At 32.9% G+C, this 24,303-nt stretch overlaps 3 protein-coding genes across 3 annotated transcripts; 2 read left to right on the forward strand and 1 right to left on the reverse strand.

The window, feature by feature from the left end:
- The first annotated feature begins 3,291 nt into the window (after window positions 1-3,291).
- On the forward strand, window positions 3,292-5,280 carry LOC114181545 (ATP-dependent Clp protease adapter protein CLPS1, chloroplastic-like). The gene is made up of 3 exons (XM_028068021.2): window positions 3,292-3,482; window positions 3,619-3,769; window positions 4,786-5,280. The coding sequence occupies exons 1-3, from the start codon at window positions 3,416-3,418 to the stop codon at window positions 5,048-5,050; spliced, it is 483 nt and encodes a 160-aa protein (XP_027923822.1). The 5' UTR covers window positions 3,292-3,415; the 3' UTR covers window positions 5,051-5,280.
- A 2,078-nt stretch (window positions 5,281-7,358) lies between these two features.
- Window positions 7,359-9,118, forward strand: LOC114182375 (protein ASPARTIC PROTEASE IN GUARD CELL 1-like). Its single transcript, XM_028069244.2, has one exon. It carries the CDS (start codon window positions 7,467-7,469, stop codon window positions 8,928-8,930), a length of 1,464 nt encoding a protein of 487 aa, XP_027925045.1. The 5' UTR covers window positions 7,359-7,466; the 3' UTR covers window positions 8,931-9,118.
- A 3,218-nt stretch (window positions 9,119-12,336) lies between these two features.
- Window positions 12,337-24,067, reverse strand: LOC114182207 (protein CASP). Its single transcript, XM_028069022.2, has 19 exons — window positions 23,796-24,067; window positions 23,488-23,598; window positions 23,037-23,215; window positions 22,340-22,489; window positions 21,548-21,636; window positions 20,895-21,004; window positions 20,634-20,728; window positions 18,811-18,866; window positions 17,649-17,814; window positions 17,026-17,118; window positions 16,802-16,930; window positions 16,386-16,505; window positions 16,144-16,230; window positions 15,354-15,461; window positions 15,080-15,223; window positions 14,881-14,982; window positions 14,206-14,285; window positions 12,694-12,786; window positions 12,337-12,606 (listed from the first exon to the last, which is right to left on the reverse strand). Exons 1-19 carry the CDS (start codon window positions 23,896-23,898, stop codon window positions 12,546-12,548), a joined length of 2,076 nt encoding a protein of 691 aa, XP_027924823.1. The 5' UTR covers window positions 23,899-24,067; the 3' UTR covers window positions 12,337-12,545.
- Window positions 24,068-24,303: the final 236 nt, after the last annotated feature.

Below are 24,303 nucleotides of genomic sequence, written 5' to 3' on the forward strand. Positions count from 1 at the left end.
AAATTATTATTATGTTATTTTTTTATTTTTATCACTATTATTATTATTATTATTAATATTAATGTTCTAATAAAAATCATCATCGCTCTTCTTCTTCTTTTTCTTATTATTAATATTAATATTATTATTTTTTTTTTTTTTATCATTAACTCATTATTACTATTATTGGTATCACAACTATAATCATTATCACTAACATCCTATTATCATCCCTTATCATTGTCACAAGCTCCTTACTACTATAATTTATTATCTAATTTTGAGTGTACATGAAATATTAAGCAAAACTAATTTTAACTTTATTTTAATCCCACGCTATTAATTAATTTTATTGTATCCTATCTTACTCATGCTCTCTATTAAATTAGGAGATAAATTCATAATGAGACAAGATAAGTCAAAATTTTTAAATTATAATAAATTTGAGCTCATTGAAAGGAGCAAAGCATTTTCGACAAGATCTACCTAAAATCAAGCATTTACTATTGTTGTCGTCGAAGCTCCACTTTACTATGTAACTTCATTTTTTTATGTTATAGTTCACACATTTATTTATTCCTTAATATTAAACAAAAGTGAATAAGCAAATACTTTTAATGGACGGAACTAAATCTAAAAATAAAAAATAGAGTCAATTTCGCACTCCGTTAAGTGGTGTTAGTTAGTCCTGAAGTTACGTTTAATTTCCTTTTACCAAACCAAACATTAATCATATGTTTGATGAAGAACTTAGCACAAAATAAACGTTTTCATTACGTGATTCATATGATGGGAAATTCTGAAAAGATGGATCAATGGACGGAGTCTTGAATCAACAATAAAGAAAAAGAGTTTGTTGCTTATACTCAATTGACCCAAGTATGTTGGATTATAGCGTCAAATAATAATACTCCATTACATGAAAAATTTTAGTTTTGGGAATATTAAAAAATTTAAGTCTAACAAAGTTGTTATAAAAACTGCGTCAAAAGGAAAATTGTAGTTAATGTTTTTCTTTTCTTCTGTTTGGTAGGAAATAAAAATTAAAAAATTTGACTTTTAGAAATTGTTTGTTTAATGAATTCTAAATTCAATTTTTTTCTTATTTATTTATTTTAATCTATTCATCGACATTCAAAAATCATATCAATTTATAATATATAAGTGCGTGTAAATCTTAATCTACAAATGAATTTTGTAAGATTGAATTAAATTTAAAATTCACTTCTTAACATGTGTAATAGTCATGTATTAGAGTTTATTCTAACGAAATTTATTTTTTGTTTAGTATATTGTTTTACCTTTTATCAAATCATCTATTAATGTTTATTCACATGTCGTTTGAAATGTATTTATCTCAACATAAGGATGTATCAAAAATCTTTCATCAATTATAAATAATGTTAACGATATATAAATTAGTAAAAAATGTATTTACAAATTAGTTTTGTATAATTAAGTTAGATTTAAAATAACTCCTAATTCACCTAAACATACCATAAAAATGATAGATGTATATATGAAAAGTAAAATTAAGAATTCATGTTAGCCTCCAATATTAGGGTTAGCAATTAGAGTTTAATGTGGCTATAGGTTGGTGGTATCATTAATACTTCATTCAAGCTAGCACAGATTGACTTTGTCTTACCTAATATAACCTATATTACACAATTTTTAAGTTAACTGTGTGAAATTAGAAAGAAAAAAAAGGTATACTGTAATTTTAATATTTTTTTCAATAATAATTATCATGGATATTCTGACTAATAAACAATTGATTGTTTTTAGTTTCTTCATTTAAGGATAAGTTTTGTTTTTATTCTTCAAAAAATAAATTATTTCTACGTCTATGTAATTAAAAAGGCAATTAAGTTAATATTTCTATTAATTTTTTTTTATCTATTTGTTATAAAATTTAAGAATCAAATGTAAAATTTAAATAAATTATTATGTAAATAACTTATAATTTATTAATCAAACAAGCGAAATTTATAATATTATTTAATTAAAGAGATTAAGACGATTTTTGTTTTCAAATCCAGTAGATTAAAATATCAAATTTAAAATATAGAGGTAAAAAATTTAAATATCTAGATGTATATTTAAGTAAAAATAAACAAATTCCAATTTATATTTTAGAAGAAAAAAAAAAAAAGGAGAGATAAAGAGCTAAAAGGTAAAAGTAACATTGAATCCTTCGTTTTGTTCTCACAAGGACTTTAATATTTTAAATTCAAGTTTCTGATAATAATCGTTAAAGCAAATACCATATTCAAGTGTCTATTTTAAAATTTAATGTTATTATAGTTTTTTTTTTATTCTTATAAGTCATTTGAATAAGTTAAAAAAGGAGAATATATATGAATTGTTATTAATCTTGACTCCAAAGTAAAAAAGACATTGTAATATTTCAAAGTTTTATCTTAAAAGAACTTCTGGTAGATTAAAATTGTATAGTATCTCTTTTAAAAAGCTTTTTCAAAGTATACTAATAACATTAAATAACACAATTTTACCTTCTCTTAATGTTGAAAAATGATAGTTCATTGAATGGTGTATTTAGTCCAAAATTAGTCTCATAATGGTAAACAGAGATTTAAATCTACCACATTAAAAAATTATTTTGCTTGGAAGATAAAATTTCGAATTTTGATTTTATACTATTGTGTTATTTTTCTACTGTATTTTTATAATACACTGATTAATTATTATTTTGATGTTTTAAAATATATTTAAAAAATATTTAAAATACCAAAACAGTGTATTTTTAATATTCAACTGATAACAATAAAAAAATCAATAAAAAAATCTGAACTTTAAAATTTTTTATTTATATTTTACTAGAAGTTATAAGACAAAGTTTTCAACATATTCTTGCTATCATAAGGACTTACTGTTAAATTATAATAGATTATGACTCTTCAGAATGGGAATGTGAATGCAAAAACCTAAAAAAGTTAGGTATTGAATTCATGATGACCACATTCGTAAAGGGAAGATTTGGCTAACAAAGTAATTGATTTTTGTGGCAATTACAATGTATGCTCTATTAATTGTGACACAAACTTCAATTTTCTGAGTAAATTCTTCAGCCATACAATTCAAGCTAACTTCACCATTTTAGTTTGTGGCTTTCAGCATTTTACCAAAATTTCATGTCCGTTTCAATCCTCCATTATCACAAAGGCACAAAAACCTCAAAAAATTGGGATCTACACGTGTCACCATATTAGCTTGTAAAATCAAATTGAGTTTGCACCTTACAAAATTCTCTTGACCAATTTTTTATACCCTCTGCATCTCTTTCACACACCCAAAAAAATCAGTGAGGTAACGACAAAGACAACATTGGATTAATTATCTCACATTCTTGCTACCCTCCTATTGTTACAGGAGCTATTTGCTAAGTGTCAACAAAGAAACTCAAAGAGCAGCAATGGAAGCTGCATTAAGCACTGCACTTGCTCTTTCACCTAACCAAGTATTCAATGCAGTAAATCCTGGTACTATAGCATGTCCATTTTCTAACTATGTTCCATTTTTCTTTTTTCATCAGCATATTGCACTGTAACTGTTTGTTTATATTTCTGACATATTTTCCAAAATTATAGAAGGGTTCATTACTTTTTGTAATCGCAGGAGATAAAAATTTTGCTCTGAAATATTGCAAAGATCGTACTGTTGTAATGACAATGGCAGCCACTGGAATATTGGGAAAAGGTGGAGGGTTGGTTGAGAAGCCAACCATAGAGACTACAACACCTGGAAGGGAATCTGAATTTGATGTAAGGTAATACCAACATCTGGAACAGTAAGCACAGTTGAGAGGATTTTATTTTATCACTGTATGATTATGCTGAAGAATTGAAGAGACGTGTTGAAAATTCGTGTGTATGTCTGGATAAGTTTTCTTACAAGTGTTACCAAGTATTAGTTTGGTTTCTTAAAATGGTAGAACCCTTGCCTTAGCCTTCTGTGATAGATTAAGCCTTTAGCTGAGTTGTGTTGTTATGTTGAAGCCCCTGTTATGATGCATTCAAATATATTGTAAGAACAGAAAGGGGATTTTGGTGTAGTGTAATTAGGAAACTGTAACTCCTAGTTCAAGGTCAGAAATTTCCACTGTCAACACTCAACACAAATTATTATATTTTGGAATCAGTTTATCTAGCTAGATGCCACAGAGAAAATGTTTTTCCTCTGTTTTGTGACTTTTTCTCATTTCTAGTCTATATCTTCTTGTTTTCATTTGATTTTGTTTTAGAATTTACATTACTTTCTAATAATATTTAAACAATTTGAAAAACTATAGATGCTGCCTCTGAAGTACAAATTTGGACCCTTAATTTCCTACTGTTACTGGGAGTATGGAGTAGATTTTAAATTCCATAACTATCTTTCAGTTTAGCTAAACTACTACAGCAAGAACTGAAAACCACTGATGAAATGAAAGCATTACTGCATATCACATCAATACTAATGTTTGATTTCTGGAACTGATCTTGGTGGAAGATGAAATGCCAAAGTTGTGTCAATAGCAAATGTCCAAATTATGTTGATATCTTTGTTCAAGGTTTCTTTAGTTGTCTGCCATATTAGTTATGGTTATTTCACTGATAACAATTCAACTTTCAATTTCAATGGGTGGTTCAAACTAAATAGACAAGTAATCCATTTTCTGGAAACGCATTCAATCTTTCTGCCAGTGCTCACTCTTATCTTTCTTGTTTGTTCCTGTCTCATTTCATCAAATGTTTGAAACCAAAAGGGAATGATGAAATCTTTGATCACATGTTTTTCTACCAGGAAATCTCGGAAAACATCTCCACCATTTCGAGTTTTGCTGCACAATGACAACTTCAACAAGAGAGAATATGTTGTGCAAGTGTTGATGAAGGTGATACCTGGAATGACAATTGATAATGCAGTTAACATCATGCAGGAGGCACATCATAATGGATTAGCAGTGGTGATCACATGTGCTCAGGTGGATGCTGAAGACCACTGCATGCAACTGAGAGGAAACGGCCTTTTGAGCTCAATTGAGCCAGCTGATGGTGGTGGTTGCTGATAGAAAAACAGATCATTGGCATGTGCTTATTTTGGCCTAGTACTTTCTTGGTTGGGTCACAAATCATATCATATCTTACAAATTACTCAGTTCCATAATGTTCTTCTTTCCAATTCCGACCATTAATGATGTTTGTATAGAAAAGTAATGACTAGCTAAGGAAAGGGATGGTAGCAGCTACTTTGTACTTAATACAAGACATAAATTGCTACCAATGGGTTAGATTTAAAGCCTTATACTATATCATCACTCCCTACATTTCCACCTTCACCGAAGCAAGACTCTGATATAAGCAATATTCAGAACATAACATAAAATTTGGATTCAGATGGTTGGTTGAAACTCAAGTAAAAGTTGAAGCACCAATTGGTTATCTAGAATGCTTCATACCTAAAAGAATAAATATCACAGGGAATGAGCTTTAACTATAGCAGTGTTTGTTGGTGTCTTGAAAAGCATTTTAAATGTTCTAGTTTGCAGCATTAAAAACAAACAGATATTGCTGATATATTCATCAGCACAACATTGGCTGCTTCCAAAGTTATCCAGGTTAGTTGCAATCTAGAAAAAGTGAAAATATAATCATAGCTAGATAAAAGAAAATCTAGGAAGCAAGAATAGCAATGACACTGACATGCTTTTATGACCGATACAACAACCTCAACAACCAAGACAAATTTGAGGTATACATAAATTTGGTGTCTTCTAGATACTACAATTGCTTCTACATGACCGGTCGGACACTCTTCCTAGATCTTTTGGGTGTTTCGATCTTCAGGTTACCGGTCCTATGTTTGGCCAAGGGTTTCACCGGTGAAAACTAATACCAATGAAAGCTAAGCCGAACCACATAAGGTATTGATATCACTCTTAATCGAAAACTTTAAAGCAATGGGTTTATGGATCTTTATTCTTATATATTGCTCTACTTTATCATTTTTATCCAATATAGGACTTAGACTCACACTTGAATTTCTAACACTTCCTATAAATCAATGTTTCTTGGAACATTGACACGACAACTCTACTTGGATCAAAGCTTTGTTTACTGTTGAAGAACTTGTCTTAGAAATTTTGTATCTATGCAGTTTGACTTGATCAACCTTGTTTGATTCATAATATGACTTGGGCTGATCAGATTTTTGGGCTAAAGTAGCGCATTCAAGCATATTGGGCCAGAAACAATCTGAAACAAAAATCAAACAATGTCCTATTCTTGTACACACATGCAGAAACCACCTAGTGAAATATTAACGTTGTTATCATTTCTCTGTTCTCTAATTTTCTTAGCTCAAATACCTTTCACAATTGCAACTATTGTGTTTGAACATCCCTGGTAGTTACTATGTTAACATTAATGTGCTATGCAAGACAACTCACTCTAGCCTACTATACTCTATACACTTAAAATCGTGTTCGATTGAGTTTATTACCCTTAGATAAAATAAAATTGGTTCGTTGAAGGACTTTGATAAAAACATTTAAAGACACTGGCATTGCGTCTCATTTTCCTCACCAATTATATTTCCCTGAACGCAAGCTAAACTATAACCATCTTTTTTCCTAAAATAAACAACATAAAAACTAATCAAAAAAATACAATAGGTATATATTAACTAACAAACTTCCCTAGTTTTAGTTTGAGAGCATTGGAGTGGATAATGATACTGAAATTATGTAAAGGATTACCCCATCTGATGAAATACATTATATTAAACAATTCCTTTTGTAACGCACGTGTTACCAAGAAGGGTTAATAAGAAGTTATATTGACAATATAATTTATTTAAAGTTATTCTCGACATTCTTGTTAAACTATAATTTATCGATGCTAATATCAATTAAACAAGAAATATTAAAGTCATTTTGCAACTTGCCAACAAATATAATTTAATTACTGATTTTACTTCTCAATGGTACATATATTAACATATTATTCTTTGTTTACTCTCAACTTACCCTTTACCGATATATCTCCTAACTATGTTTCTGACACAGTTTTTAATCTTTTTTAAAAACATGTTCAATCCACTGATACTTTTTTAAACTTTTCTTTATTGAGTTATTTTTTTTCTTGTATGTGGGATTTTAGTTATATATATAGAAAATAAATAAGAGTAAACCTGAACCTTGTGCATGCACATAAAGACAAAAATGAGATATTAGAAATCTACCTGTCTATTTACAGTTTACAAGTATAATAATAATAATAATAATGCATAAGATGCATTACCAAACTCTTTTTCCCAATTTAATTTCCCATCCACCAACCAACAAAATCAATGAATGAAATGAAATGCAAGCACCTCTTTCTCCGTGCCTTCTTCTCCTTCTCTCACTCCAATAAAGCCAATCCAATCACCCTCTCTTCCTCCACACTCCTCACTCACTCTCACACCTTTTTTCTCTTTAAACAATGGCAAATTTTCTTCTCTCACTTTTCACCATTTTCACAATCCTCTCTCTCACCTCTTCTCGCACCATCACTACTCCTTCACACACCACCATTCTCAATATCTCTTCTTCCCTTCACCAAGCCCATCAAATCCTCTCCTTCAAACCCCAAAATGCTCTGCAACAACAAGCTTTAACTCAGCAACACCACCCCACTTCACCATCTTCGTCTTTCTTCTCCGTTCAGCTCCACTCAAGGGAAACCCTCGTCAATGAGCAACACCCAGATTACAAAACCCTAGTTTTGGCCCGACTCGCCCGCGACTCGGCACGAGTCAACTCGCTCGAGACCAGGCTTCAGCTCGCACTCTATGGCGTCAAAAGATCGGACCTTTTCCCTACCCAGACGGAGGTCCGCCTCGAAGACCTCTCCACGCCTGTCTCCTCCGGCACCTCCCAGGGAAGCGGCGAGTACTTCTCACGCGTCGGCGTCGGCCAGCCCGCAAAGCCCTTCTACATGGTGCTCGACACAGGCTCCGACGTGAACTGGCTCCAATGCAAACCCTGCTCAGATTGTTACCAACAGTCCGACCCGGTTTTCGACCCGACATCCTCCTCCTCGTACTACCCATTAACCTGCGACGCGCAGCAGTGCCAGGACCTTGAAATGTCGGCGTGCAAAAACGGTAGATGCGAATACCAAGTTTCCTACGGAGACGGGTCGTTCACCGTAGGCGAGTACGTCACCGAAACGGTGTCGTTCGGCGGGTCCGGGTCCGTTAATCGGGTCGCGCTCGGGTGCGGCCACGATAACGAGGGGCTGTTCGTCGGGGCTGCGGGGCTTCTCGGTCTCGGTGGTGGGCCGTTGTCATTAACCTCGCAAATCAAAGCGGCGTCGTTTTCGTACTGTTTAGTGGACCGCGACTCGGGTACATCGTCCACTCTTGAGTTCAACTCGCCTCGACCCAGTGACTCGGTCACCGCGCCGTTGCTGAAGAACCGCCAAGTGAACACGTTCTACTACGTGGAACTCACCGGATTTAGCGTCGGCGGCGAGATGGTCTCCATCCCACCGGACACTTTCGCCGTCGACCAGTCCGGCGTCGGCGGGGTGATCGTCGATTCCGGTACCGCCATAACTCGGTTGCAGACCCGGGCCTACAATGCCGTGCGCGACGCATTCAAGAGGATGACCCAGAACCTGCGTCCCGCGGAGGGCGTTGCGCTGTTCGACACTTGCTACGACCTGTCGTCCCTGCAGTCTGTGCGCGTGCCGACGGTGTCGCTTCACTTCTCCGGCGACAAGATATGGGCGCTTCCGGCGAAGAATTATCTGATTCCGGTGGACGGCGCCGGAACTTACTGTTTCGCGTTTGCGCCAACGTCGTCGTCTCTGTCGATCATAGGGAACGTGCAGCAGCAAGGGACACGTGTCAGTTTCGATCTAGCGAACTCTTTAGTCGGATTCTCTTCCAACAAGTGCTAGATCGTGTAATTTACCACTTTATCCTTATTGTTATTAATGTTATGAAAAAAAAAAAATAACATGAATAATAGATGATATATATAGTGATGGTAGGTTTGTATTATTAATTGGATTGTGTGGATCCAAAAGTAGCTGTTTTTAATTTAATGAGAATGAATACTCCATTCCATTACATGGGTTGTTTGTAAGATTGATGAAGTTCTTAGCTTTTTTTTTTTTTTTTCTCTCTTCACTCTTTTGTTCTGGTTTTTGAGTTTGGAGTCTTAGGTCAATGTTCATGTTTTTCCTCTGTTCTGTACTCTGTTGTGTTGGTTAAAGGCTTTGCATGTAGGGCACATGGCATACAAAATGTGACAGTGATGTGAGAACTTAACTTGTTATGTTTTTCTTATTTTATTTGGATAATGAAGGAGATTTAAGGATGTTTGTCTCTTTGATCTTTTTTTTAATTTTTTCTCCTTATTTATTTTAGGACATATTTAAGGTTTACAAAAAGAATTTGTATCAGCTTTTATGTAGATCGAGGTGAAATCATGCATGCATAATCTTATAATCTTTTCCTAATGAATATAATATAAATAAACCTATTATTATTGTGAAGGTTAAGGGAAGAGAAGAAGGGTAGCATACCTATTTGCAAAGGGTGAACATTAAAAAGTGGGGCAGAGGGTCCGTGATTGTAGGCCAAATAATGCATGGATGGTAGCAGTAAATAGGTTTGGTTCTGTCTACTTTAAACAGCTGGAATCCACTCTTATATTTCCCTATTTTCTATTTCTACCAAAGTATTTACCAATATTACTCATTACTATTTTTATTTATGATAATGATAATTTGTATTTATTTGTTGACTTTAATTAAAAGTATGATAAACGTATAAAATACGGATAATTTCATAGCATTATAATTATTTATGTTAAATATCAAATTAAATATTTATCTAAGATGATAATTTTGATCTACATAGATTAGAAATTAATTTGTTTAATAATACACAATTTTCTACATAAAATTCATAGGAAAAAACTTTCAATTTAACATTAAGTTTTGAAAAAAGAAACATTATCAATTAAATATATTGAACCCTATAACATTTTGTAAAAGTTACTCATTGTAATTCGATATTCCCTATAAAATAATATAACAAAATAAAATATTGGTTTTACACTTGTATTTGTTGTTTGAAGTAATGTATTGAATTCAAATTTTCTACATAAAGTAAATATGATATGATGTTCTACTAAAAATGATTATTTAAATTGAATTATTGAGGAAATTGATAGATAATTTATACCAAATAAATGAGATATTTAGGAAAATGTCATGTTGATATGTTATTGTCTTAGAAAAGGGTGGATGGAAGAAAAAAAATTTTGTATTTGTAAAATTGAAAGCAGTGGTTGGGGATGTTGAAGCACAGTGAAAGCAAAGAAGAGAGAGTTTGAGTTATGAAATCATGTCATTGAAAAAAATGGTTGAATGCAGGTTGGTCAACCACAAATGCTGCATAAAGTAAGTGCAATGCAAGTCCCAAAATCTCATACTTTACACACGTTACATGTTACATGTTGCACGTGTTGTGCCACTAATTGATAAAGCCTCATATATAATGGTTTTACAAGACAAAGATGTGTTTATTCCTATTCTTTTAACATTGTATTTTTATTAATATGAAATTTTTATCCATTATTGTTAAAAATTTTATATTGTTAAGACGAATTTACAAAATATAATTAGATACACACTTTATTTTACAAAGATTGAATTATATTTAAAATTTAATTATTAAGATGCTATCAGATCATATAAAACCTATTTTTTTAAAATTTATTATTTTAAAGATTTTACATCAATTATAAATAAAATAAATTTATAATATTTAAATGAATTCAAATCTGTTTATCGATTTTCTATGAAGTTAAATTAAACTTAAATTCTACCTTATAAAAGTAACTTAAAAATTTATAAAAGTAACTTAAAAATTTAAATGATTGTTTTTGATGAAATCTCTTAGGGTAATTATATTTTTCAGCCACTCAACCATTCAAGAGCTTACTGATTGATACGGTTTTAACTAAAGATTATAGTTCACTTTATGATGAAAAATCACTTTATATAACATGGGTTCATTACACAAAATCTATGAAGTCTTGGGACAGGAAAAAGTTTTGTATGTTGACCACTGATTACGCATTGGGATCATCCAAAGCGGTGTGAAAAAGGGAGGGTAAGTCAAAGAGGAAAAAGTGGGGTTCATTAAAATTTGATTTCAAAATCAAGCACTTCTCTTCATAAAGAGAATTTGATGAATTCCAACTACTAGGAGACTATTGTTGAATAGTATATTATTTTCTGTGAGCATAGTTGTTCTGTTCTATTCCCGAAACTATTTGAAAGTGACATGATATGGGCAATAATAGATTGTTCACACATCCAAGTCTTGATAAAGAACATGATTGAACCTTTTTACCTTCAACAAGTTTAAGAATACATTTGGCAATTTTTTTTTTTTTTATTTCTTTTAAATTAACCTAATGTATCCAACGTTCTTCTGAAGGAAATTGACTATTTCCTTTTTCAGAGTGAAGGTAAGGTGTGCACATGATCATTGAAAAAAAAATCATGGTGAAGAAGACAACAAAGCTTGCAAATATTTCTTTATTTTCTCTGATATGGTCAAAAAAGGAATGATATAATCTCAATTGAAGAGTTGAACTTACCATAAAATCAATGGAACAGTTAACGTGTGGAGGACTTTCTCATCAAATAACACAACAAACTTTCTTTGAAGTGTGGCTTCCAGAGCTAACAATCAAAGATGATTTTTTTTTTTTTAAACAAGAGAAAAATAAGTCATTTCATTTTTTTATCAATAAAAAAGATGAAATGGAGTTTAGTTCTGAGGTAATGTTAAAACACAGTCTTGTTTGTTTCCAATTCAATTCAGCCACTCTCAACTCGTGCTATATCTTTTTTCGGAATCATAACAATAGTTGTATTTATTTAAAATATATTTAATTTAATTTATTTAATGAAGTTTTTAACAATTTAATTGGTAAAATTTATTTGTATAAAAGTAACTGAAATTAAAATTTTACAGAAATTATTAACTAATCCAATAAAGCATATCCCATAATAATTTATTCTATAATTAGAGTACTAGAGAAGAGGTTTCTAAAATAAAACAATGTTGCATAACAAAAAAAAAATCGCCAAAACAAATCACGTGACGGTGCATTGCAAAATTTAATGACTTAAGCACTCATAATTGAAGCGACTTTTTATATAAATTTGTTAAATCTATATACTAATTTGAAGGCATAAGTTTGAGAAAAGGAACTAATTTTCAGTCCACACTTCTTCTTTCATGGGCCCGTCAACAACGACTTTATAGTGTTTTGTCGTGTACAAGAAAAGAAACAAAAAATCCTCTCTATTTCATTGCAACATTGTATAGAGTAAAACAACAGTCATATGTACAATACATTTGATAGTTGAATATTGACAATATGTTATCGTTTTGTCTGCAAAAATAAAGACCACTGAAAAGAGGTTGCATTCCGACCACATGCACCATTCAATTTGAGAAATCGATCACTGCAGAAGAAAACTGAGTTACAGTCCACGTGGAAGATCAACGTTTTTCTCTCCGACAAGGAATTCCTCTGGGCCATTGCTGCAGGAAAAGAGAAGGGTAAGAGTGGCTGAAATCCATCTATGATAGTTAGTTATAACAGTGAAATTAGTCATCACATATTTTTACCTAAGATAACTGAGAGCAGACATTCGGTAGAGACAGGTGAAGACCAATACATGCAATCCAATGGTATAAAAGAATGCGAAAGCTCGGGCATACCTGCAAGTGATTTTTTTATCAATTAACTTGTACGATAACCAAACTAAAGATACCAATTTCCTTAGTTTCAGCATGAGGATAACGATTAGACCAACTCTTATCTACATAATCAAGAAACCGTAGAAAAGAGAGTAATAAAGCAGCATCATACGAGACAACCAGGAATAAAGGTGAAGAGACAATGAGCACCACTTTTCTTCGGAAAAATATTAGGTATACTCAGTGGAATAAATTATTTGCAACTAGCAGATTCCCATGAAATAAGAACACTGGTAGAAAGTGCGCAAGACAAGAATACCATTGAGGTAAATAGACTATAACATCAATAAAATAACATACATATAAGAAAGGCTGTGTCAAGAATTGACCAGGGTAACCCTAAAAACTAAAAAGTGCAACCAGTTGGGCTGGGGAACTTGATCCAGAAATTCGAGGGAGTCAAAATAATTAAATTTACAATTTTATATTATATTATATATATATATATATATATATATAATTTAAATTTTCTTGTAAACATAAAAGACCATATACGACACCAACAGAATACGTAACGCGATCACATACCTTATATATATAATAAACAACATTAAATCGTTACAATTTTTCATTAATATTTTAATATAAAAAATATAGGTATATAAGTGGTTCTGAAAAGCTTGGGGGAGCCATGGCTCCTCTCTAGCCAATCATCATAGCTCCACCCCTGCTTGGGTCAGTAGAAAGAGGCATTGTTTTCGGCAGACAGAACCAGCAAGAAATTGGAGATTCGAAAGCATGAAAGCTAGCCTTCTCCAAAAATTAATGGTTGGTGAAAAAATTAAGACTTAAATATGCTTTCCTGCATACGACCGATTTTTATCTTGAATACCCAATAATTTTTTTTCCTTTAAATTGGATTCTTAATAAATTAAGAATTTTGATTTAAGTTCTTAGATGAAATATTAATTTGGTTCAATTCCTTGAAATATTTCTAAATTTCCCTTTTAATTCCTCAAGATTTTATTTATCACAACAATTGATATATTTTTCATTATGCGATGACGGAAAATGTTAATACAAGTGACAAAAGAAACTTACTCAAATCTTGTGACACGTTTGACAACTAAACAGTCACGTGGACCATGGAACTGATGAAAGAATCGAAAGAGACTTAACCAGAAACTTTGATTAAGTATTCAATTTGAAGGAAAATTGTATTGGATACTCAACAAAAATCGGTTATATATTGAAGAGCTGAAACATATTTAAGCCAACAATTAATGATGAGTTATGAGCTTGCAAGTCAATGCATTAGAAGAATTGAGAAATTTTTTTTCTCCATTATTTTGAAATCAAATAGTTTAATAAATAATTTAAGCAAAAGAAAACAGGAGCATTGGATAATTTCAAAAATATTGTAGAAGCATTAAGACATACTTGTTACCAAGGAGAAAACGCCCACTGCTGAGTGTAATTCGGTCCCTGAATCCCAACTCCTTGTATCTTTGATCCCTTTCCTAATTAAATGAAAATAGATGAAGCAGTTAATTAAAATTAAATAAAATTGATAATAGAACACAACAAAGGCAACGTTTACATATTTCTAACCAAATCACTTCTTTCATCCAATACCAATTTGCCCTCCCTTTTCTAGGTAAGGTTCAAAATGGGAGACGGAGATCTATGCATATAGAGAATCCAGTGTTTAATAGATCCAACAAGCAACAACAACTATTTAAATGCAGGTTTAACCGACAAAGTTTAGATTTTCAATCAAGGACATAATAGGTATCTTCCCTGTACCAAAGGCTAGTCACGTACAACTTTTTAATACTAGTAATACTACACCTGAAAACTCAAGCTATTTTACAAACAGTTATAAAGAAGTCACGTTTGATGGCAGTCACAACCTTAAAATAGATAGAACATTCATTCAAAGATTTTATTGTATGGTTTTAGGCTTTTAGTTATCTTGGACATATAGACATCAGAGTTTTAACATGTGTGTATTTCATTAAGGCAGTGAAGCCATGACACTAATACAAACTAATAATGATGCATGAGCCATCTTTTAAAATGCCGGGTTTCATTACATTAGTCAAGCTGGATTACCTTTTTCGAGAATGCAGCAAAAGGATTTATATCATCCTCATATATCTTCTTGTATTTTGATTCAACATCTGACGAGAAACCACTTTCAATATCTTCAGCATACTAAACAAAAATCACAAAAAAATCTCAAGTTCAGGGTAAAAGCTAAAAAACGATCTTGAAGAAAGAAACAAAATGATGCAAGCGCAGTTTAGAAAACCTTTTTCGAACCCCTTGAAACCACTTTCTCAATATTATAATCTTGAACATAACGCATCTTCCCATATAGTTTGACATTATCAGCTTTACTCTTTTCCAGTTCCACTGTTAATATCCCAATCTTCTCCTTCAATTGCCTTATTTCCTATTAAAAGCGAAAATTTCACCCAGGTCAACACTTGTTACACTGCCATATCCATAATCTAAAATTTGGTTTAAATAATGTTAGATATAAAGAAATAAAATAAATGAGGTAATATCAATTATATACATACCTCTTCTGTCTCTCGCAAGCGGTTCCTAAATCGATCTCTTTGATTACAAATCACTTTAAGCATTGAGCTCTGATCTTGGTCCAAGGATACTTGCCTTTGGTCTGTGTTCTGATAAACAAAGAGCCAATTTAAGAGTCCTTCAAATATTATTTTAAAGCACTTACATACAGAGGAATATTTGGGTGTATGATTAATCAATCACCACTTACTTATCCAGCAAAATAATTTTTCATTTTTTCCGACGTCTTAATCTTCTAATTGCAAAAATAAATATTTGTAGCTAAATGCATCATTAAAAAAACCAAAGAAAATAGATTGTATCATTAAACCATCTGTCTCAAAGCTTAAGCTGTAAAGAAAAAGTTAAATAATGGTGTACATCCCTTCAAAGCGTGCTAACTTGAAGCACATCTAATGTTCATCTAAGTTTGAATGGGAGAATGCGAATTATAAGAATCAATCTATCAATTGTCTGGTAAAAGAAGATTTCAACCACCCCATGAACTAGCTATCCCAAAAGCATAAGTTGGAAAAGGCTTGTGATGAATTTTGCTAATATCTCCAAGAGATGCATCTGAAATAAGAATTAAATTTATCCATTGTTCAGTACACTCAATTCCACTCCAGCCAACAAATCACTGATTAAGCCTTTTGGTTAGCCTAAAATAAACTAATGGTTGAGGCAGCATCTATTTCCAATTTCTGCATGCATGACATTAGTGTCTTTCAAGATTATTCTTTGAAAAGAAATAAAATCCAGAAAGAATGGAAGCACAAGAGAGGAATCTACCTCAGAGGCCTCAGCCCCTCCCGCATCTGAAAGATCCCAATCATCAAGGAAGTTGCCTTTACGATCTTTTGAATTGGAACTATATCCCTGTATCAAAAGAATTAAATGCATTATAAAAATAATAATTATCCTAATTTACAAATGCATATACAGACAAATAGAGATCAGAAAAAGAGAGCAATTCATATCCTAATCAAAGTGGGGGATATGTAAAAGTGGTGGCAGAGACAATTATTCAAAACCTTCAATATGTCATCTTCCAACTTCTGTATCAATTTTTGTTGTTCATTAACCTTTGTCGTAAGCTCTGCTATCTTTTCTTCAGCTGTTTCCAGTAAAGATGTTTTCTCAGAAAGTGAGACCTGAAATGGTAAAACTTCATCTGAATAATAAAGGTTTTTGAAATGCACAGCAAGAACACTTGTTATCATCTTAAAGAACATCCTTCTACATGATAGTGTTACTGAGTCCTTAACATGAACAATGCTCAAATGAAGGAAGTACAGAGGATCCTTTTGAAACTGGTCTTGTTTTCTTCAAAAAAAGGACATTGCTATGGTAGTTGATCATTTATTTCACCCTAATTTTTGCAAAGTTTTCTCTGTTTATAGGGGCAGGAAGACTGGGCATCCCATTGCTAAATAAATCACATTCTTACCTTCAACTGTGTTAGTTCATGTTCCATTTTACGGTTCTTATCAAGAAGAAGAAACTCCATCTTGCTCATCTCTTCCCCACTTGTAGCCACTTCCCAGTCTTCAGCTTCAATTGAATTATATCCCACTGCCTGCATGTATAGCTCACAAGGAGGTATAAAAATAGTGAAGTTACAAGAGGTAACCAAAATAATAAATAAGAGAATGCAAGAAACACTAACACCACCTGCAAAATTTTCACTTTCTTTCGCAGATCATCAACTGTTTTTTCTGTAGGCCTTGCTTGAAGTTCCTTCTTCATCTCCTCAAGAGCAGCCTCCTACATTATGAAAAGACATAAAAAAGTGAGTTAGCTCCAAAAATAATTTAGAGACTCAAATTAGCAGACATGTATTGTAACTGTTCATACTACGAGATAATGGCTTTAGATATACATAACAAATGCTTGTAAATCACGGTATCATACACAAAGAAAGTTTCACAAAGGAAGAGCACTATCAAGTTGCATTTTTATATCTCAAATAATGGAAAAGAAATATTCATCATCAAAGTGAAAGTTCACAGACCTACATGCCAAACCACAATTTGAATTGAGAATTTTGTGACTGGAATAGTTAAAAAGTAGTTTCAGAGTCTCATGAACATGAAAGAACAAAACTATGTGCCATGAAATGATGCAGATGGAATTGCTAATATATCAACTGAAATGCATTTACTGTGGAACTTGTACAATTTGAAACAATATATTGGATCAAAATATGTGCTTATTCGTAAACCACAATTAACTTAACATGAATTCAAATATCATTAAGTAGATCTGATGTAGACTTTTGCAAACCATAATATTACCTTTTCATTGAGCATTGCAGTAAGTTTCTTGACATCATTCATGTGTTCCTCTCTTTCATTAGATAAGGTTGTTTCAATATTGTGTAGTTCCAAGTTCAATTCAGAGATTTGCTTTTCTTTGGCATTTAAAGAATTCTCAAGTGCACTAGTTGAGTCAAAACTATCACTGCAAAAATAAAAACAAACAATAATCTGAAGAGTGTTATCCAGTGTAAAAGGTAAGAAATTAGAAGAATTTGAGCAGTATCAATGAGTGAGTATGCATATATGAATATAGGATCAGATAGACAGAAAGAGAAAATAAGTCAAGTAGCTATGCCCACTGAATAACTTTTTGTACGACTAATAGGTTGAAGTGTCCAGGTAATCGCTTCTGTTAACAGAAAGAGATAAAACCAAAGGTGAAGAATGCAGTTTGCTTCGCTTGCTCTGCTCTGAATTTTATCAAGTGGGTTTGTTTTACAAGCTTTTAAACCTGAACAAAATAATTAAAATAATAACACATAAAGCTAAAAATACCAAATTAGAATCATAAGAGTAACAGAAACAGTGCTATATATCCAACAACTTCTGGTTTGTTGCTTAGCATATTCATAGAATTGTGATAATTTTACTCATTTTGGAACAAGCAGCTGCAACTTTCACTTTGTTCCAAGAAATAGCAAATTGATCATAAAAATAAAACTGGATTTCTTGATGAAAACATGGATTTGAACAATTTCAACTAAGTTTGCCTTTACTAATCATGTTTGGAAGAACGAAGACCAAAGGATCTTTGGAGAAAATGCAGAGCAGAAATGTTACTGAACTTAGAAGGGACAGTAAAGATGGATCGTGTACTTACAACATATTGCTTTTGTTTAAGGTAAAACTTACATACGGTTCAATAGCTGCTATTTTTTTTAATTACACTAGGCGCTTCACCTTGTTAAAATGTAGGGAAAGCTTTACATTAAAGAATTATACATATTACCAAGGTGAAATTCCAATTCTAATTAGAGAAGAGTACAAATCACATCCATAGAACTGTAACTTCTGTTCTTGTTTAGCTACCAATGAAAATAATGTTTATGTACAATTTGGAAGTTAGAAACTTGAAATGCAGATAATATTGATTTTAGAAAAAAGAATAATAAATAGAAAACAAAGAGGACTGCCATACCTATTCTTAGTTTCAGTACCTTCATTTGCTGTTTGTAACTGAGATCGGAGAAGCCCCTGCATAGACAAAGAAGTATCACAAGAATAAACCGTAAGTCTAATTGAATGTAAAATTGCATCAGCACTCAGCAGATTGAGACAATGAAACTCATCCAATTCTCTTCCTCTCTACCCTAATTGATACCAAACAAGGGACCAATCCTTTTGTTCCCCTGTTCCTTCCTCTCCCATCCAAAGTTTGCATATCCAAAGAGCCTTAGTCATTTTAAGATTTGATCATGAGCTAGTAATAACTATCCCTACATTAAAGACCCAAGAAATTCCTGAACAAATAAAACTGTTCCTTTAGCATGACAATTACAAATTATATTTAGCTTACAGTCAATGATAGCGTTAGCATATAATATAATGTAGTAATTCAATACTTTATGCCTGGTGGGAAGAAAACTGTTAGCGAGACCAGAACAGTATAGAATATTGAGGGGTAGGTTGTAAAAGAAATTTAAAGTTGATTATAAAGGATATTAAATGAACTTTAGAAAGGAAAATAATTTTCTTTTGAACTTTCAACAATAACAACAACTACCAACCCTTATAAGAGTTGGAATCTGTTACGATGGTGAATGAAGAAGCCCAGTCCAGCAGGCCCAAAAGGGTCTTCTAACAGAATCATGGCTCTGAATGTGTTTATTATGGATAAAAGCATAACAGTGGTTCCAGAATATTATTATGATATTATGCAGCTGGCAACTTGCTAGGATAAATTCTGTTAGAATGAGGCATTGACTACTATATAACCTGTGTACTCTAATATTATGAGATATGCTGAATATAATCTGAGAATTCCTTCTCTTCTCTAGTTTAGGAGGCTCCTCTGTCCTCAAATTCAGAGACCTTATTTCAATCAGGATCCCTACAAGAATCAATTAATAGTTGAATAACCAAACACAGGGAATAGTTAAAGGATTTAGTGTTAAGACGCCATCTCCCTTGGTTACCAATATATTTTTTCTTGTTCCACTTTTGAGTATAGAAGAACTCTGAAGGGAATGGGATTCAGAGCAAAGTAGTCTAACCAGTTATGGAATTAGTAATAGTTGTTAATATTAGCAAGTATCAGTTACAGAACTGGTTTATTTGTTAGCATAACTAATAGGATGGGAATGAAAGGAGAAAACATTGAGAAGTGTTGGTATTGAAAAACAGAAAAATAGTTCAGATGTGAAAGCAAAAAAAGGGAACCCCTTTGTCAATGGGAAACCCTAAGAAGGAGATTTCTACCTTTCATTCTAAACTTAAATTCTGCATTGTGGGTTTGTAAGAGACTCCCCGCTATGTAATTAAGATGTATATGGAGCATGAATTGATTGCAGCAGTGACATTTTTTGAAGGATAAAAGCAACAAACAGTTACAACCCACCAGAGCACCTAATGTGAAAAAAAAAAAGAATACAAAAAAAACTCAAGCCTTATCTCACTAGGAAAAGTTTGCACCTTAGATCAAACTCTGCCACTATGCTCTATAAAACCTATTACTAGGCTCTATAAAATCTATTTTTTCAAAAGAACAATTAAATAGATCTAAAGGAAGTGCACTATACTATTTCATACCTTCTAAAACAAAAAGATAGAAAGCAGCAAAAATTGAAGAATTTGATCAAACGGGATAGATCCAAGGAAGTGCACCATACTATTTCATAACTTCTAAAACAAATAAAGAGAAAGCAGCAAAATTTGAAAAAAAGTTTATCAAACAGGTAAACACATATACAAAAAATCATACTTCACAATCAAATTATCGAAATAAAAGATGGTAAATTTCACCTTCTCTCTTTCTAAACTAAGAAGCGTTGTTTGTGCACGCTCCACTTCATCCATTAGAATTGTAACCTCCGATTGCTTAGCTGCCCTCTCTTCCTCTGTAGTTTTCAAGAACACAGGAGAATCATGGTCTTAATATTAGATAATATCAGGAGAATCACGGTCTTAACTCTTAATCCGCAGATTATAAAGTAATGAAAGAACAAATGTTACAGATTCCAGTGAAGTATACAACTAAAATTGCAGTGAAAACTATTAGATTACCAGATTGGGCACGGAGTTCAAACAACTGGTTTTGAGCAATTTCATGCAATTTCTGCATATTAGAAACACTGTCTTTGGCATGCTGCAACTGGTCTTGTAGTGCTTGTTCCCTGCATAAAAAAAGAGATCATCATACTAGGTAATCAAAGCAGAGGACACTTCTGATACAGTAGTAATAGTCAGTCTGTACAGAACAAGAGGGACAAACTAATGGGAACCTAGGTATTTCATATTTGAATGTAGAAAGAGAGGAATAATTCCAAATAGCATAAACAGAACTTACAAAACATGGACTCTCCCTCACTCACAGAAAACTGAAAGCTAACGAAAACGTACACACAGAAAGGAATAAAAAAAGAAAGTCAAGGTCATGCAAGAGACCTTAACATCCATCCAATGTCACAATAGGTCCTTCTTTGCCCCTCCTTTTCCCTGTCAGACCTTCTTATACTTCACACGATTAACAAATTTTGTTTCTTCCTCCCACCTTGCCATGTGTACAAGTAGTACTTGGAGCCAGTGTTTATTTGGCTCACACATGGTGCGATCCCATACCTCCCCTCTCTTCTTTCAATGGTCCCGTAATGCAATTGTTGCATGTACTAAACTGAACAAACAAACAATTCTCCATAGCAGAAAAGATTGTAGGATACCTTTCTTTCAGAACTTCCAGTGTTTTCTGGTTTTCTTCGGCCAGACTCCGTTGTTTAATCTCCACAATTTCTTTCACTTTCTCTTCCATCTAATACACATAAATTCAAATGACTAATTAAAAATCATGAAAGAAAACTAGGTTTAATTTGTAATTGAAATTTAAAGATATTGGGGATCTAGAGCACTCCAAAACAGATTGAAAGGAACTTTATCAATTTGATGGTAGGGAGTTGAATTCAGTTATGTTAAGATAATAAACCGGCGTGAAACATGCAAATGCATCCCAAATTCACTTGTTTGCACCATATATGCAAAATTCATGAGAAATCTTTTTACTGAAAAATAGGGTACAAAATCAGCAACTTGGTAAGTCCTACTTTGCCCCTTTTCCAATAGATTTAAGGAAAGTTGTAGGATACAGTATTAGATAAAACACATGTAAAGCAATCTTTAGTCAATACTATACCTGTAGTTACTGTACCCCTTAGTTTATTCATCCTTATATTATTAAGAAATTAAATTAGACAAGGAACATGGATAAAGGATTAGGATTTAGAGATTTAATATATTAAAAACCATTGTTGTGCTTTCACCTAAAAGCTTTTGGGAGAATTGTTTCATAACAGAAATGAAAACAGGCGGTCAAATAGGATCCTGAAAAACACACCAGTTGATACAAGATTGGGAACAGGAGGCAACAAATAAAAGCATCAACAGTTGTTCTCCTCTAGAAATGAAAGGAACTGCTACATTACGTAACCATATACAACAGTATCAGAAGCATTAATAACCTGTTGCTCTAATTGCCTATTTCTCTCCTCAAGTCTTCGTATTGTAGCCTGCTGATTTTTCAAGTGAGTTGCCTCTGTTCTGAACTCCTCAAGCTCCACTTTCATTTTCCGGTTTTCAGATTCAAGTTCAGATAACTTGAGATCTTGCTCCTGTACAATGAAAACATATCAGAACATGAACAAGCATACGTAAACATGCACATCCTTCACACATAAAACATAAGTGCCAATGCACAAAAGCATTGTACCTACAAGTTAGCAAGCAATAAAAATGGATCTGTTATTGCATAATAAATTAATGACGGAGGCCTAAGTTGATAATCTTTAAATATACAAACTAAGAAAGTATGGTTGCCAAACTCTCTGAAAGTCAAAATATGATAATGCGTTAATTAAAGCAATAATGAGCTGAACAAAAAAGATATACTGGAAACAGAATATTGTCTCAGCATAGATTTGATGGCAAGGAAACACCGCTAAAGTTGCATGCATTCCAAGATGGAAGGACCAGTGCTCATTGTTAAAAAAAGCATTATTACATCAGTATCTCTATATCAGAGAATCATACACTCATTATACATAACTAACTCAAGAATGTATATGCAATTCATCCAGTAATACTACACAAGTTCTTTCACATACGAACACAATAAAAAATAAAAAGAACGAGGAACGTAAGCTAAATCCTAGAACTCACAGCAATCGATACAAGAGCTGGATAAGGATCGGGAGCTTCATAGAGCTTTTGATAGATGTTGAGAAAAGCATTTTCTCCAAACTTGGCTCTCTTAGTAAGATTATCAACCTCTTCCTGGTACCCCTTAAGCAAGGAACTGAACAAACTTAACTTATCCTCCGGGGAAGCCTTTTTGAAATCTGTAAGAAGTATAATATGTAGTTTCTCAACAAACGACAAAGAAAAAAAAAAAAAACAGAGCATGAAAAAGCAGAGTGCAGCAGTGCTCCTTCCGTTGTTCCAATTTTAGTGAAAACATGCCCGAAGATGTAAATATACATTATCCAAGGTGAACTGTGAACTTTGAAGCTTAAATCAAATGCTGATTTCGTAACAAAGATCAATAATAATTCTACTAAATACGTTTCTAGCACAATTCGGAAACAGAAACGAAAACACTAACTGCTCATACCTCTAGTGTTCTCTGCAAGCTTGCGTCGATTTTTCTGACTGTTCTCCTGATTCTCCGCAATTCGAAGCCCTTGCTCATCCAATACTGTTTTCTCCTTCTCCAACTCAAAATCTGAAAAGAAGAAAAATAAAGTCCCGAAACAATAGTAATTGAAACAATGCGGCAACGCATCATAGATTAGAGACAGCCAAGTCAATTGCCGCACACAGAAACACAGACTAAGAAGAAAGCTATGAATATCAATGGGAAACTGGAAAGAGCGAAATGAGAAGAATCAGCGAAACGTGGAAGTGAAGTTTCGATGATACCTTTCCAGAAGGCGGAGACGACGGAGATCGGAGAAGAGGATGGAGGAGCGGTGGATTTGTCCCTCTCGGGTCCGGATCCGGATCCACCTAATGGAGCCTCCATTTTGTGGTGCAGTGTCTGAATTGGTTGAAGAAATTGTGTTATAGTTTCTTCTTCTCTTTTTCGTGTCTCGGTTTCGGGTTTTGTATTCGCCTAACCGGAAAACTCTTATGTGCTGAGTAATGTGGAATCAGAAAAACGGATCTGAATGTGTTGCAAAGTTAATTAAATTAAGTGATATTAGCTTAAGCTTAATACCTTTTATTCATGTTTTGTTTGGTCAATAACCAGTGATTTAGCTGGGTTAATAATTAATTTGTATCATTGTTATCAATTTTTTTCATTATCCATGAGTAATTTTTACATTTACAGGTTCAATTTTGAAGGAGACAGGTTCTTCCTTGTAATCGTTGGGCCGAGTCGGTACTCTGGGCTTTGGGCCCCCGCGCCGCTCAATTTTTGGGTATT

This window comes from Vigna unguiculata, chromosome 4, assembly GCF_037176805.1.
Source record: "Vigna unguiculata cultivar grain cowpea cultivar isolate G323 ecotype 2 chromosome 4, ASM3717680v1, whole genome shotgun sequence".
Taxonomy (NCBI): Eukaryota; Viridiplantae; Streptophyta; class Magnoliopsida; order Fabales; family Fabaceae; genus Vigna; species Vigna unguiculata.

Excerpts from the sequence above, each read along its gene's own strand:
- LOC114181545 (XM_028068021.2), top strand. The coding sequence starts at position 3,416 with ATGGAAGCTGCATTAAGCACTGCACTTGCTCTTTCACCTAACCAAGTA. Across the intron at positions 3,483-3,618 it reads ATTCAATGCAGTAAATCCTG|GAGATAAAAATTTTGCTCTG; the intron begins GTACTATAGCAT and ends TTGTAATCGCAG. Across the intron at positions 3,770-4,785 it reads GAATCTGAATTTGATGTAAG|GAAATCTCGGAAAACATCTC; the intron begins GTAATACCAACA and ends TTTTTCTACCAG.
- LOC114182375 (XM_028069244.2), top strand. The coding sequence starts at position 7,467 with ATGGCAAATTTTCTTCTCTCACTTTTCACCATTTTCACAATCCTCTCT.
- LOC114182207 (XM_028069022.2), bottom strand. The coding sequence starts at position 23,898 with ATGGAGGCTCCATTAGGTGGATCCGGATCCGGACCCGAGAGGGACAAA. Across the intron at positions 17,815-18,810 it reads GGTACTGAAACTAAGAATAG|TGATAGTTTTGACTCAACTA; the intron begins GTATGGCAGTCC and ends TTATTTTTGCAG. Across the intron at positions 12,787-14,205 it reads CGTTTTCTCCTTGGTAACAA|GTATGCCCGAGCTTTCGCAT; the intron begins GTATGTCTTAAT and ends AATCACTTGCAG.